The 14,666-nt window shown below is 47.8% G+C and overlaps 1 protein-coding gene across 6 annotated transcripts in view; it reads left to right on the plus strand.

Moving 5' to 3' along the window:
• schip1 (schwannomin interacting protein 1) overlaps positions 1 to 14,666 on the plus strand; it is a 153,426-nt gene that overhangs the window by 133,098 nt on the left and 5,662 nt on the right. For 4 of the 6 annotated variants that reach the window (XM_076146392.1, XM_076146391.1, XM_076146393.1 and 1 more), the window contains 2 exons: positions 13,002 to 13,120; positions 13,971 to 14,088. In XM_076146392.1, the coding sequence (XP_076002507.1) occupies positions 13,002 to 13,120; positions 13,971 to 14,088 (237 nt within the window). Of the gene's footprint in view, positions 1 to 2,310; positions 2,662 to 9,527; positions 9,606 to 13,001; positions 13,121 to 13,970; positions 14,089 to 14,666 lie in introns of those variants that run through there. The other 2 variants (XM_076146396.1, XM_076146395.1) reach the window with 2 other exon arrangements.

Below are 14,666 nucleotides of genomic sequence, written 5' to 3' on the forward strand. Positions count from 1 at the left end.
TGTTTGTGTGTGTGTGTGTGTCAGGGGTGTGCGTTAGTATCCAGCAGGCGAGCATTAAGCTTCATAGAGTCTGAAGCTGTAAAACCATAATACTCGGACTGGGAGGAGAGAACATTGGCTTACTACTTAAGTGTCGTAGCTTCTCTCTGACAAGTCCCACATTTATGTTATTGTTGTCGGTCGACACCCACAGACGTCCAGACGTGTCTATCTGCAGACGCGATCACCATCCATCCAGTCAAACAAGAGCTCATTGTTCACTTTAGCCTCGTCTTTAAATTAATTTTCTCTGCCATGTGCAACAAAAACAAGACTCCAAAACTCCCACAATGAGCCGTCACATGCTGGGTTATCTCATTAAGTTTTGTTAGCAAACATTTGCTTTTACTTAAAGCGAAGCAGTTTGTGTGTTGTGTTGCTGAAGTGTCTCTCTCTCTCTCGACCACCCACTCATACATTTAGTCTCTCTGCCATATTGGCACTGTGTAGGCCGTCTGCCGGCGACTTGGCAGAGTGTTTAAGGGAAAAGAAATGGCTTCTCGCAGTCTAATACGGGGAGGAAGGTGAGAAACTGTAGGATTCCACTTGAAGCTGCTGCTGCTGCCGACGTGTTGTGTCTCAGGAGGATTGACAGAACTAACAAACCCTTTGGTGTTACAGTGAATCGATTTATTCAGATGCTACTTCACGTCCCAGTAAGGCCAGAAGAGAAATGCAGGAAAAAACCTCAAAAGAAGTTCAGTTGCGTGAAAATCGATATTCTATTAAATCACATATTAAAGTCAGCCATGTCGCCTCACTTACCACACCTTTGTGAACTCAGCATCAGTCTTAGTAACAGTCTCTTTGTGTGAGCCCTGCTAGATTAGAATTCAAGGTACAAAAAAACAAAACAAATCTGGCACCGTGCTGAGCCAAAGGCGAAGCTACTGATGTGCAGATTTGAGCGCAGAGATCAGAGCAGGGAGCCCATCGATCCACTTCCAGGTCATTAAACCCAGGAGCGGCGTTATCGGGAAAGGCGGCGTCACCCGGCGGAGATCAATAACGGATAGAGAGAGAGTAGAGGCTGGGTAAAAGTCAAACCCGGAGCCGAAACAGATGTGTGATTTGATTGCATCGGGAAATCACATTCTGCACATTCTTTTTGTACAAAACTCCTCCGCCGCTTTGTAAGGAACGCCGATAGTGCGGCTAAGCGGTGTTGTACGGGGAGTGACGCACAAACCGGATGCAAGTGTGGGACGAGTGTTTGCAGAAGGACTGAAAGAAGAGGCAGATCGGGGAACAAAGAGGTGGATTTACGACAGGAACGGGCAGATGTAGAGGAGGAGGAGGAAGAGGAGGAGGAGGAGAGGCAGATTATTCCAGGAGGGTGGCCTGTGTGTGGATCAGAGAGCCACCATCTGCCACTACGGGATTATAATCTGACAAAGGAGAGAGGAACGGAAAGAGACCATGTATTGTACTTTAACACAGCAAATGTACACAGTAATGCAATAATAATATATAAAGGCGCTTTAGGCTCGCTGCTCCCGTGTTTGAGCTGCAGGATTCCATCATCAAAGAATTGAGTCATCATCATAGCCTACTCAAATTCAGCAGCCCACTCAAAAGCAAAATGGTGTCGAAGATCAAAAAACAAAGATGACACTTTTGTCCGTCTTGGTCCAAACATCCCACATGTACACATTTGTGACATTTGACCCCAAAATTGTAGAAGGAAAAGCTAATTTCCTATTTAATAATCCTATTCCATCCTTTCATCCTCATAGAAATGTAAGACAGGCCCGTAACGTAGCGGTGGTATTTACAGCGCCACCATCTGGCTGGCTGATATTATAATTGAAGGGGTTATTCCCTGGTTCATGTCCAACCTGCCTGCCAAGTTTCAATGAAATCCGTCTGTAACTTGTGGAGAGAAATGCTATAGTAACGTCTGTTCAACAGCTCCAGACTGAATAGTAAACCTATAGTGTAAAGAAGTATTATATATGCGTGTCTCTCTCTCTCTCTCTCTCTGCGAGTTTCATGGCTCTGTGACACAGCAGAATGACACCAATACTCCCTCATCCACCCACGCCCTCATCCCCCCCTTCCTTCCCTCCATCCCTTCCTCCCTTCCTCCCTCCTCGCCGTCCTCTCGCTCCCCATTGGCCAGTTCCACATGCGACCGGCCCACCAGCTCCTCCCCCTCCCTTTTCAGTCCGACCCAGGCGGTGAGAGAGGAGATCAGGAATGTGCTCTGCTTTTCACCGGCCCCCTCCCTCCGTCCCTCCCTCGCTCGCTCTCTTTCATTCTCACACCCCTCCTCCAGTCTCTCACTCCCCTCCCTCCCTCTCCCTGCTTTGGTGAGGAGGGGATCAGACGCTGCCCTCCTCCTCTCTGACAAACATAAACCCAAACAGCGAGCAGAGAAAGAGAGACAGGAAGCCAAGAGGTAAAGATCGCAAAAAAACAAAACTTCACAAGCAAGAATCGTGTTGACTGCGTCTTTTGGGATCAAGGACCAGGCGGGATCCCTGCTCCCCCTGTCCCGTTCTCCCGAGAGAAGCAGTGCTGCAGAGCTGGGAATTCTCTCTCAGTCCAACTCCAGTTTCCCTCTGGCTCCACTCTAGGATGCTTTGAAGGATGGTCCACCAGGAAAACTGTTCTTACCAGGTAACGCGACATCTGGATGACATAACACACATTGCGTCCATTTGTATTTTAATTCTTTGACTGTTGGCTGTTGAGAGGAAGAGGATGTTGATGTTGGCAGTGGCTTCACATGTTTCTGTCACTGCGTGGCTCTGAACGTTTGCTCCGCTCACTCTAGTTTGTCGTGATCGTTTAACCTGACGCCGAAACGGAACATTGTGATTTGCATGTCATCTCTTAGAATCACGTCTGCGTGTAGGAGAATCGGTTTGGCTTTTGTGTTACGTGATTGTGTTGTGAATCCGATGGCTGGCTGGTTGCTAAGAGAGCTCTTGACTCAGGGGAATAATGTCCCACCTCCTCCTCCTCCTCCTCCTCCTCCTCCACCACCTCTTCATCCAGCCTCATCAATCCATGTCGAAGTAGCTTGAGGTGTGCCCGTGTGATGCTTTTCTCTAAACCGGCACTTCTCCGGGATAGAAACTCTGCAATGCAGTCGAGACGGCGGGCGGGCGGGAAGAAGCAGAGAGCGAGATGAAAGGCGAAAGAGTCGAGCTGAATCTGTCATGGGAGAGGTGGAGGCGCTGAAGAGGGTGGAGGGGGCTCGAGAGTTTGTGTGTGTTTGATGGGGTAGAGTGGGAAGGCAAAGAGAGGGAGTGACGTGTGTCAACGATGCACGAAAAGCTGCCAAAGAAGTTCTGAGTGGGAAGGAGATGAGCGTTCTGAGGAGATGGATCGGCCCTGTGGGGCTCGTGTGAACGCTTTACGGCCGCAGATAATTAAACTTTGTTGCGCCACCGCTGCGTTCCAATCCGTGATGGGAGCGAGCGATCTGTGCGTTAAAAAGACTTCAAGCTGGGTGTTAGTAAATGTAACTGCTCTCCTCTCCAACATTATTGACATTTTATAAATATATGCATAAATAAAGCCTGTGCCTCTGAGGCTTATATGTGATGGCAGCGTCCCCAGCATGAATCCACTCAGGGATTGTTGATGTCTCTGCCCATAATATCTCTCTGTCTCTTCTGTCCAAAATGTCCAAAATCTGCTCTTTTAAAACATAAATAGTGATGCTGTAGTTTCAGTTATGGCCACGCCCTCTTGATGCTGTAGATTTGTGTGTTTGTGGTGGTCTGTTTATGGGTGGGAAACGCTAACGGGATAAAGACTTCCTGCCAGGTTGGCTTGTCGTCGATGGAAGCTCGATGGAGTGACGGAGAGATGGCAGCAGCAGATGAGAGGAGAGAGAGGAAGTGTCGGCATTGCAGGCTGAGCGAATTGAAGGAAAGGGTAAATAAAAGAAGAACGGGAAGTTTAATGAGAGAGAGAGGCGGAGGGAGGAGGTGGAGGAGATGGAGGGAGGTGCAGTGCTAATGGGTGAGGTCTTACGAGAAAGGTGATAAAAAAGGGAGAGATGAGGGGATTAGGTGGAGGGGAAGGAGAGAGCGAGGGCGAAAGGAAGCAGAGGGCTCAGGCTCTGATAACGGCAACTCACCAGAGGCCTCTCAATTAGACCGGTAACCTGGCAACCGGCGGGCAGACAGCGCCCCTGGCACGAACACGACGCTCACGGAGAGATGGAGGAAAGGATGGAGTGATGGGGCAGAGAGCGGAGGTGTAGAGGATGAATGCAGCGGTAACAGCGTAGAGATGAGGTGTTGTCCCGGTGTTTTTACACGTCTCCTGGGGGACAGACTGGTGCTGGGGTGACGTAGTTTGGTCTCGGCGTTGTTGTTTTCCCTCTGCTGGTGTTGAGGTGTTGTCCTAACCACCCTAAGCTGCCTTCTTTGGCGCCTTAAGGAGGAAACATGGAACACAGCCGCCCGTCCCTCGCTGTTTGTCTCCCCTCCCTTCGCCCTTTGAGGCAAGCTCACACTCAATGTCAAAGCCATTAGCCAATGAAGTCACAGGCTGACCCCTTGGTGAGACAATAAAGTCAACGTTTGACCCACGGGCCACCAGTGAGAGACATCAGTTTCGTTCCTGTGGAGATAATGGCTTCCCTGCTAATAATCTGAGAGAAAACTTAACAACTGAATCACCAGCAATCACCACGACCATCTAAAGATGCATTTCATTAAGTGGTTAAAGAGAGAATTACATCCAATCATTTTCTTATTATTTTTTGGGCATTTTAAAATTATTTACCATCGACCCTTATGGATCCACTGTACCTGATTCGCCTAAAACATCGGAAAGCAAGTTTAGTTCGATATAAATACGTTCACCGTATCAAGTGTTTTTACATTTTTTACCGTATCAAGTGTTTTTACATTTTACCCTGAAAATGATGTTTTTCCTAGATTGCTGTATTGTTGTAACTTCTACTTCCAGATGCCTCGTAAAGTGAAATAGCTGATAGAAGATTTACAGCCCATTCACGGGAGAAATAGCAGCCGAAGAAAAGAGACAAGGACACAACATTGTTCCACTCTGAAATATACAAGATACATTTAACTTTACTGAATTCTCTCTTCACTGTTGAAGAAACCACACTAGAAGGTTCCATTGCTACGGACTGAATGGATTCTACATAATTCTAAATTGCTCCGACGATGTCATCAAGCTAGTTCCGACGTAAGATTAAGTGTCCCTTGAACGGAGCCAAAACGTGCTGAAGTTTGAGGTTTTTGCTCCGGGCTGAAGTCTCAATATGTCATCACCAGGCTCTAATGTGAATCTGTAAATCAGTCGGCGCCGTGTTGCCGTCGTCAGCGGCAGCAGCAAAGACGGTGAGATTTATCAGCTTGGCCGCGTTGCCACCCTGGCTCAGCTCGCCAAGGCCTGGAGGACCTCGAGGGTGTGTTTGCGTGTCAATGCACAAGGGTGTATGTGTGTTTGTTCAGGTACATTTTCCGTTTTCGCTCTTGCTGTAACCGTATCCGCGCTGTGGCCCGATGAATTATAAATGAGGACGAGCTGTACAGCAGATAGCGCTGATGGGTGAGATTATGATGACGGCAGTGTGGAGCATTTATGCATCAGATCCACAAGGAAGAAGAGTATCTCCAGCTGTCGAGGCAGGCAGCTCCTTTTTTACCGAAACTGGACAAGATTTTTCAGCATTAGGGCGGCAAAATTGATGGAATTAAAGTAAAAAATTGCGAGATCCACAAATTTGAGAGTTCACAAACAATACTGAATCTTCCCCATATAACCCAATGTTACATTTTTCAGCAGGAAGGTTCATTCAGGTCTTTTTCAACTCGCTGGTTTTTTTTTGCCTTCTAGCCTTTATGGACCATAAAGTTCTCCTGTTCACACAGCAGTTACAGTTTTTACATGAAAGCCAGTTGTCTTCTGCCTTCAGACTGACTCAGCTCTGTGTCTCTGCTTAATTGGCTGCACCTGTTGTTTATAAACAAACGGTAGATCCAAAGGAAAGGATCTTTAGCTGTCACTCAAACTGCTTGTAACTTCTTCATTCTTTCAAGTACAGAAACCATTCATACATTTCGGGTACTTGTTCAGCGTTCAGCAAATTGTCCGCATCTGCTATCACAGGGCAATGCATTCCTAGTTTAAATGTATAAAAGTGTGAAGATGCTTTGGCATACGACCTTCTTACTGTGACAAGGGCGACCCGGCAACGTACTGCAAGAAAATCATCGCAGTTCAAAACAGAATCAGAACGTTTGTCGCAGTAATCACAATTTGATCTTTCCAAATATCAGCCTCTACCATGCAGTAGTGTGTGTGTGTGTGTGTGCGTGCGTGCGTGCGTGCGTGCGTGCGTGCGTGTGTGTTTGTGTGTGAAAGTGAGTGAGAGGACTTCCCATTGGGCCTCCCCGTGCTCCTTTTGCAGCCCAATTTGTTTGGAACACGGAGCGTAGCCATGGAGAAATTCTCACAACGTTGCTATGGTAGCAGCCCCCCCCTGTTCTTTTTCCTCCTTATTCCAAAATAAGATCAGATCAGATTTTCCTCTCAAATCACAGCAGCAGGTGGAGATGCGACGTTTTAGATCATGTATACATGCAGTGTGGGCATTAGGGTTGATACGTAAACACTTTGCAGATTTGTACCAGTGGCTGTAGGTGGAAACATATGCAGGCACACACACACACACACACACACACACACACACATGCAGCACTATCGGTCTTGGAGCCCAGGATTGCAGGAGGTGCCAGGAACCTTCACTCCCACAGTCACCCTCTGTTCACTTGGAACAATAAGCCATTCTCTCTTTCTCTCTCTCTCTTTCCCTCGCTCTCTCTTTCTCTCTCTCTCTCTCTCTCTCTGTCCTTGATTTGTAAATAATGCAGCCTTTTTTTATTCCTTCTTCTTCTCCTCTACCTCCTGCGATCACGCCCAGGTAACTCTCCCCCCCCCCCGTCCGCCCCGTTTGAGTCTCTGCAGTGACTTCACCCTCGACATGAAGTCAGACTCGGTAATGGACCCAGATAAAGAGAGGGGGGCCGCCTCGACCCCGCCCTGTAGCCCCCAAACACACCATCCTCTCTCTCACAACTCATACCGTTTAGTGTGTGTGTGTGTGTGTGTGTGTGTGTGTGTGTGTGTGTGTGTGTGTGTGTGTGTCCCAACAGCTGTCCAGTGCATGAGGATCTAGACAATTGACTCTACTCTCCCAACAATCCTCAGGGATCAACACTCAAACCCACTTCCTATTTTTCCATTCACCCCCTGCTCAGTGTGTGTGTGTGTGTGTGTGTGTGTGTGTGTGTTCGGATGTACTTTGATGTTATCATGCAAATGCGTTATTCCCCAACCTCTCCGAGTTCTTCAAAAGGAATTCTCTCCGTTTCATTCTGCCGTTTAGAAGTCGACATTGTTATTCTCCTCTCCGCTCTCTCTCTCTCTCTCTCTCTCTCTCTCTCAGCATGCCTGAACGCAATCCGTTCTCATCTGTATCACTCGCCGCCGTGCTCCTCTTCCTCCTCTCATCTCTCGTCTACACCTTTGTCCTTGGCTGGACGCTTTATTTCTTATCTGAAGTCCCTTTTCTTTCCCTGTTATGTCTCCCAGACTGTTTGAGTGTGACTCATCCCCTGAGCTCTGCCCAATGGTGGAGGCTTGAGGTTTCCGAACGGAGAAGAAAGCAACATTTTCAGCCAAATTTACAATTCTGCCTTTCAGAAGGAAGCACTAACAGAAATCAGAAGGAGAACTAATGAGAAACAAATGTGCAGAGAGGAGATTAGGTGTTTGTTGTTGGTTCCATGGGTGGATGTAGTGAGGAGGCACATCCAGCTCTGGCCTCAATGCTGTCATGGTGACTGATGGTAGAAAACTGCTACATTTATTTGGATTCATATTTTCTGATGTTGTTTTTTCATCAGGATTCGTCAAAATAGTTCCTTCATGTTGCGCCTTGTCTAAATTTGAGATAGAAGTATAAACTATAGCCTTTTTTTCTCCTGCGTTTCTGGATTCTGTGTCTGTTGTGCGTTCCTGTTGTTATTATGATGGCATATTAAACTATTATACACTACACGCACGGTCACTATATACTGGGCCTCAGGATCAAAGTTCTGCGTCGAGGTTCTGGAAGACTTTGGGAGATTCAGACCCATGTTGGGCTTTTTAAGTTTTAAGTACAGAATAAAATGTTATCAGTAAGTTAGAATAAAATGATGATTTCATGTTGTTTGTATCGAATCTGAATTTCATATTCATCGTTACCGGGGTGTGTGAGCAGATGCCTGTGTGTGTGTGTGTGTGTGTGTGTGTGTGTGTGTGTGTGTCGGCTCCTGGTTACTGCTGCTTGTGTGTGTTTGTGAACAATAATGTGTGTTTCATTTATGAGGGCGTATTGAAAATGTAAGTGAAACGCATGAATTATGAGATTATATTACTATGGATACGGTAATGGCGTTCAGAATGGTGTGTGTGTGTGTGTCTCTGTGTGCGTGTATGTGTGTGTGTGTGTGCTATGATTGAGCGGCTATGACAAATATATGAGTCACGGGTCGATAGCATCCTGCACAGATGAGATCATTACGCACCGTAGAGAGCTCAGATTGAAAATGTAAGTCACCGATACAAGGCACAGGCAGTGTCTGCGTGTGTGTGTGTGGTGAGTGTGTGTGTGTGTGTGTGTGTGTTTATATTGCAAGACTAATGGTCCATTGTGCTCTGTCAGGGTTTATTTAGCCGGTCAGGCTGTGAGGCTGCTGGCTCGCTCTGAGTTCAGACTGGAGGCTATTTTTACCTGAACAGCACACACAAACACACACACACACTCACACACACACTGCGCCTTCTCTGTTAACCTCACACACTCGTGCCTTTCACTCAGTTCGCCGCAAATATGTGGGATAATCTGCACTTTGCCGTGGTTTTCTCCTTCTCGCAGAGATGTGAGACGTCGTAGATTCTGAGGTTTTTGCTCTCAGAAGAAACGTTTCAGCAAAGAGAGAGGAGTGAAACAAATAGAGACGTGATAGATCGTGTCCAGGAGATATGTCAACACACACACACACACACACACAGTGGCTGAGGTGTGTCTTTCCTAAAGCAGCTGCTGTCCTAACGTCAGAGTGTGAACATGTAAAAAACTCCCTCTCCCTCTCTCTCTCCCTCTCTCTCTCCCTCCCTCGTCCTCTCTCGCCCTGGCCGGAGGGTGGAAGGTGGGGAGGGTCTAAAGGCTTCCTTACCTCCGTCCCATTGTGCTCTGTGAGCCCTGAGGGAGAGGCAGGGCCGCAGCGTTGGTACGAGCTATTCCAACATGGGAGCACAAAAGAGTGGGAGAGAGAAAGAGCCAGCGGAGGAGTGAGGAGTTTTTTTTTTTCTTCCGATGCTTTTGAAGTCGTGCAGTTTGGCGTGAAGTGCGATGTGTGTGTTAAAACGAGTTGATAGCGATTGACGGCGGTCGGGGAACAGAGAGAGAGGGAAAGGGGAGGGAGGGAGGGAGGGAGGCGCTGGATAACATGGACAGTGGTGGAATGGATGATGTCATCAGACAAGCGTCCGGCCTGTACCTCACAGACGACTACAAAGAGGTAAAGGACAAAGTGTGTGTACATGTGTGTGTGTGTCCGATGTAGGTCACTGATGGTCTGAGCTGATCTGAGCTGATCTGGTCCACGGGCCTTTGGACGGACATGGAAAAGCTTCTAAAAGTGTTTTCCTGTGACATTTGACCCTGAGACATCCGTGCGTTTTCATGGATCGTCCCCCTGTTGTCACTTCCGGGTTCCGCTTGCATGCTTTGACCCCCAACACGCTGCAGCAGCAGAGAGACTGAGAGAGAAAACACATGAGGAGGAGGATGGAAAAATGTTGGTGGTCAGGAGGAGGCGGAATAGTTTAGTTGAGACATGTGACACTGTTTACTTTGATGCTTTACTTTGCATTGTGTGTGTGTGTGTGCGTGTGTGTGTGTATGTGTGAGTATGTGAGTATGTAAAACCCTGTACTAGGATTCCGCTGAGGTATTCGGGGCAAAGCTGTGACAAAATGGTGCAAGTAATCAGGCTTTTTCTGTCCTTTAGTCTGTTTCAGAATGTAGGGGGGGGAAACACACACACACACACACACACACACTCTCTGCAGAAAAAGAGAAAGCTCAATAGTCACTCGGGGAGCCATTGTCCCGTCTAAACCCACTTCACGCTTCCCCTCTCCTCCCTTCTTTTGTCATTTTCCGCCTTTTTGCTTTATCCCACCATCACCCCCCCACACTCTCTCTCTCTCTCTCTCTCTCTCTCTCTCTCTCCCTCTCTCTCTCTCTCTCTCTCTCTCTCTCTCTCTCTCTATCACACATCACACACACACACACACACACACACACAAACTTCCACCTCCTCTCCTCAGACTTCCCCTCTAATCTGAGTGACAGGAGCAGCCTTGCACTGACCCAAGGTTGAACCGCACCAGGGGGTCAGAGGTCGCGTCTCTTATCTGGGATGGAATGCTGCGCCTCTGAGATGGACAGGTCTCACGGAACACACACAGAGTGAAGTGCACTGGAGGGGGGGATAGTGTGAAATTGCCAAAACACTGCTGTGTGTGTTTGTGTGTGAAAGTGAGAAACTATGCGGTGCAGTCGAAACACGGCGAGGAGTCGTGGTGACCTTGTTTCTGTTTGTGAAGCTGCGAGCTCAGCAGCGGCCTGGAAAACACATCAGAGCGAAGCTGTCCTCTGTTTGGCTTCTCAGCAACACACACACACAAACACACACACACACGCAGATGGTAGGGCAATGGCAATAACACACACACGCTCACACACATACCCCTGAAAATCTTTACAAAATGGTCTCAGACTGGTCCAGGTGCATTGTGGTGCCGTGCACGTTTCAGGGTCGCTTCACTTCGAGTCACATGGAGTGAGCTCACGAGATCTGGTGTTTGTGTGTGTGTGTGTGTGTGTGTTGGGGTCTTAGCGTGCGTGTGTGTGAACAGTGGGTTCCTGTCTCCAACTAGGGAGCGGCGAGGTCACGGCCAGTGAAAAGCCTCCATTGTGCAGAGCTAGGCGGCGCGCTTAGCGGAGAACGGATGGAAACAGAAGAGAAGGACAGAAACATAGACGCATGAAAGGCCGACGGGTTTTAAAGGAACAACACGCCTAATTTATGGGTTTAGATACGTTAAGATGGAGACACGAACCCATAGAAGAGTGAGGGACAGAAACACCTAGCAAGGTTTCACTCCCAGAAATGTGTTTCAGATCTACAGTTTCTGGGTGCAAACATTCAGATTAGTGAGTGTGTGTGTGTGTGTGTGAGTTAGAGAGAGAGAGAGAGAGAGAGAGAGTGAATCCCCTTTGTTACACAGAGGGTTCAATCATTTACTGTCATGGTTTAAGGGGAGGGGGAGGGGCCGGAGCTAATTTAGCCTCTGAGCTCGTGGATGAGCGGAGGAGAAAAACGTCTTCATCAGTGAGGAAATTAAACGGGAAATTGAAGGGAAAACATAAATTATTCCTGACAAATGTGGAGCTGGATGGGACACACACACTCACACACACATCTCTCTCTCGCTCGCTCGCTCTCTCTCTCTAACATTGTGTTAAATGATGGATCCTTCACTGTAACTATGACGACTCCAGTCATTCCACAGGAGAGGAAACAGGCAGGAATTCTGTGTTGGGATAAGACGACAGGTGTGTGAAACATGTGGCGCGGCGGGATCTTGTAGTTTGCGGCCCGTTCACACCTCCTCCTCTCAGCGGCGGCTTTCACACCTGCTTAAGTGTTTTACGGAGCGAACATCACGACTGTTCTACCACACACAGGCCACACACACACACAACACACACAAAACACACACACACACACACACACACACACACACACACACACACACACACACACACACATACACACAGGCTGTGTTTCAGACAGTGACAGGAAGTTGCGGTGGCAGGCAGGTGTGAATCGTTAGTGACTGGCAACACGCTGATCAGGTGTGAGATGCGATTGATTGATTATCACTTTGTAACGACACATATGCTGTAAAAAGGGACGTTTTGATTGGTCGCTGTGTTTAAACAGCAGCTGCTCGGAATCTGCAGCTAATCTACGAGTAAATTAATCCCGAGCTGTACCTGAACACACCACCAACACCTGTGTGTGTGTGTGTGTGTGTGTGTGTGCTCACAGTGTGTGTGTGTCTTGCAGGCTCTTATGTGAAGTGTCCATTCATCCTCACTGCCGACACACTCACACACACCCAGGGGGGTGGGGGGGTTAAGGTGTGATGAGTGATTTTCAAGAGAGAGAGAGAGAGAGAGAGAGAGAGAGAGAGGGTTATGTCTGAGTCTTAATCAGGTGGATAAAGAGAGGAAAGAGGAGCTCAGACTAAAGAGCCGAACAGCTCCACCATCACATCTCTGCACGCCTTCATCACCAGTTCATGTGTCCCTGCCGTCACCCCAGACGAAGCCTGTCGTAGTGGCCGGCTTGTGTGTGTGTGTATGTGTGTCGACATGTGTGTGAAGACCTGCCAAGGCAATTGAGTAACACCACGATTCCTGACTCCAGTATGAGCAGGCTGCTTAGGCCTGTGTGTGTGTGTGTATAATTTCATGCTGGGGGTGTTTATTCTCTGATGCAACAGCTCCACCTGCTGGTTAACACTGATAATATATAAATAAATCCAATATTTCACACTTCCCTTTACTTTGGGGACTCCAGCGAACTTCACACTTTGATTTGGAGCCACACACACACACACACACACACACACACGTGGCAACTCGCACAAGAAATGTCTGTCTGTGTGAACGTGGCGTGTCGGTGATCTATGAATATAAAATAAATATGCAGTGGTAACAACAACAACAGGTATCCACCCTGCTGAAGTGTCTCTGAGCAAGGCACTGAATCCTGATGAAGACAGGAGCTCATAGAAACATGTGACCTCATCTGGTTTGTGGTTTATTTCTGCTGCAGGCCCAAAAGAATGAGAGGGAGTCCATCAGGCAGAAGTTGGCCCTGGGCAGCTTCTTTGACGATGGGCCGGGCATCTACACCAGCTGCAGCAAGAGCGGCAAGCCCAGCCTCTCCTCACGGTGAGACACACACACACACGCACACACACACACACATAGATTTTAGTTACAGCTTTACTGTAATCTGTAACAACATACAGAAGAGACAGACAGACGGGAAGAGAGCGTGGATGAGCTTCGGCCACATGACCGCCGTGTCTGGGTATCACTTCCTAAAAGATAACACTGTACTTAAACACACACACACACACACACACACACACACACACACTGGTGACTGATTGTGCAACGACGAATGCCACACTGATTACAACACTGCAGAAACTTATGATACGTGATGAGACGTGTTAGTCATCCACACACGGATGAAACTGATTCTAGATGGAGTCAGATCGGCACAGAGCAGGTTTCTCCACCTAAAGCATAGACTCCCCCCTGATCAATCAATACAGATCGATCCTCATTGATAAAGCACATAGTTAAAAATAGATCAAACGTTTATTGTGGCTTTAAGTTACTCTGAGGAGCCGCCACATAGTTTGCAGCTCATTTGCATTTTGACCTTTTTCTCACCGCTTCCCTGCCAGACGGATCTCAATCTGAGCTGTTTACTGTGGACGGGGATGAAAAAGGAGTTTGGTGCCACAGAGAAATGAAATCTGATTTTTAATCTTGTAGGAATGCAGGTGTGTGTCTGTGGTTCTGTGGGCTCAGCACTTTAGATGCAACACAGCGGCTCCAGCTCATTGATATTGAGGGAATGGTGTTAATACTGTATTAACTCTCTCTCTCTCTCTCTCTCTCTCTCTCTGTCTCTCTCTCTCTCTCTCTCTCGTCCTCTTTCTCTCTCTCCATCTTGCTCTCCTCTCTGTCTGTCTCTCTCTCTCCCTCTCTCTCTTGCCCTCTGCAGGCTGCAGAGCGGCATGAACCTACAGATCTGTTTTGTCAATGACAGCGGCAGCGACAAGGACAGCGATGCAGACGACAGCAAGACAGAGACCAGCCTGGACACGCCCCTGTCGCCCATGGTACACACACACACACACACACACACACACTCATACCGTAGCTGTTAATGTACTTTCACTGTGTGTGTGTGTGTGTGTGTGTGTGTGTGTGTGTGTGTGTGTGTGTGTGTGTGTGTGTGTGTGTGTATGTGTGTGTGTGTGTGTGTGTGTAAGCATGATATAAGCAGACATTTAATGAGAGTAGAGGATTATGATGAACGCGGTGGGTTCACGGCTGTTCAGATTCCTTTGCTCGCGTTTTCTGGCCAGTTAAGCAATCCGCCGGCAGTAAATGCGAGGGTGAATGAGATCTGCTCGCCATGGTTACGGATGACTGAGCACATTTACCTCCTGTCAGCCTGAGACACATTTAGCAGAAACAGAGAGAGAGAGAGAGAGAGAGAGAGAGAGAGAGAGAGAGAATCATCACGTCAAGTTCAGACGTCTCCACTCAAGACAGGAAGTTAAGACCGACAAACCCAGATTAAGGTCTTAGATCAGATTTAAAGCCTGAGTGCTAATCTGTGCAACAGATTTACACAATTTTTTTTGTTGCAAATTAGTATTTTTAACATCCCTGATAATGAAATACATAATTT

The sequence above is a fragment of the Genypterus blacodes genome, unplaced genomic scaffold (assembly GCF_046128005.1).
Source record: "Genypterus blacodes isolate CSIRO-AG114 ecotype Tasmania unplaced genomic scaffold, CSIRO-AGI_Gbla_v1 ptg000032l_1, whole genome shotgun sequence".
Lineage (NCBI taxonomy): Eukaryota > Metazoa > Chordata > Actinopteri > Ophidiiformes > Ophidiidae > Genypterus > Genypterus blacodes.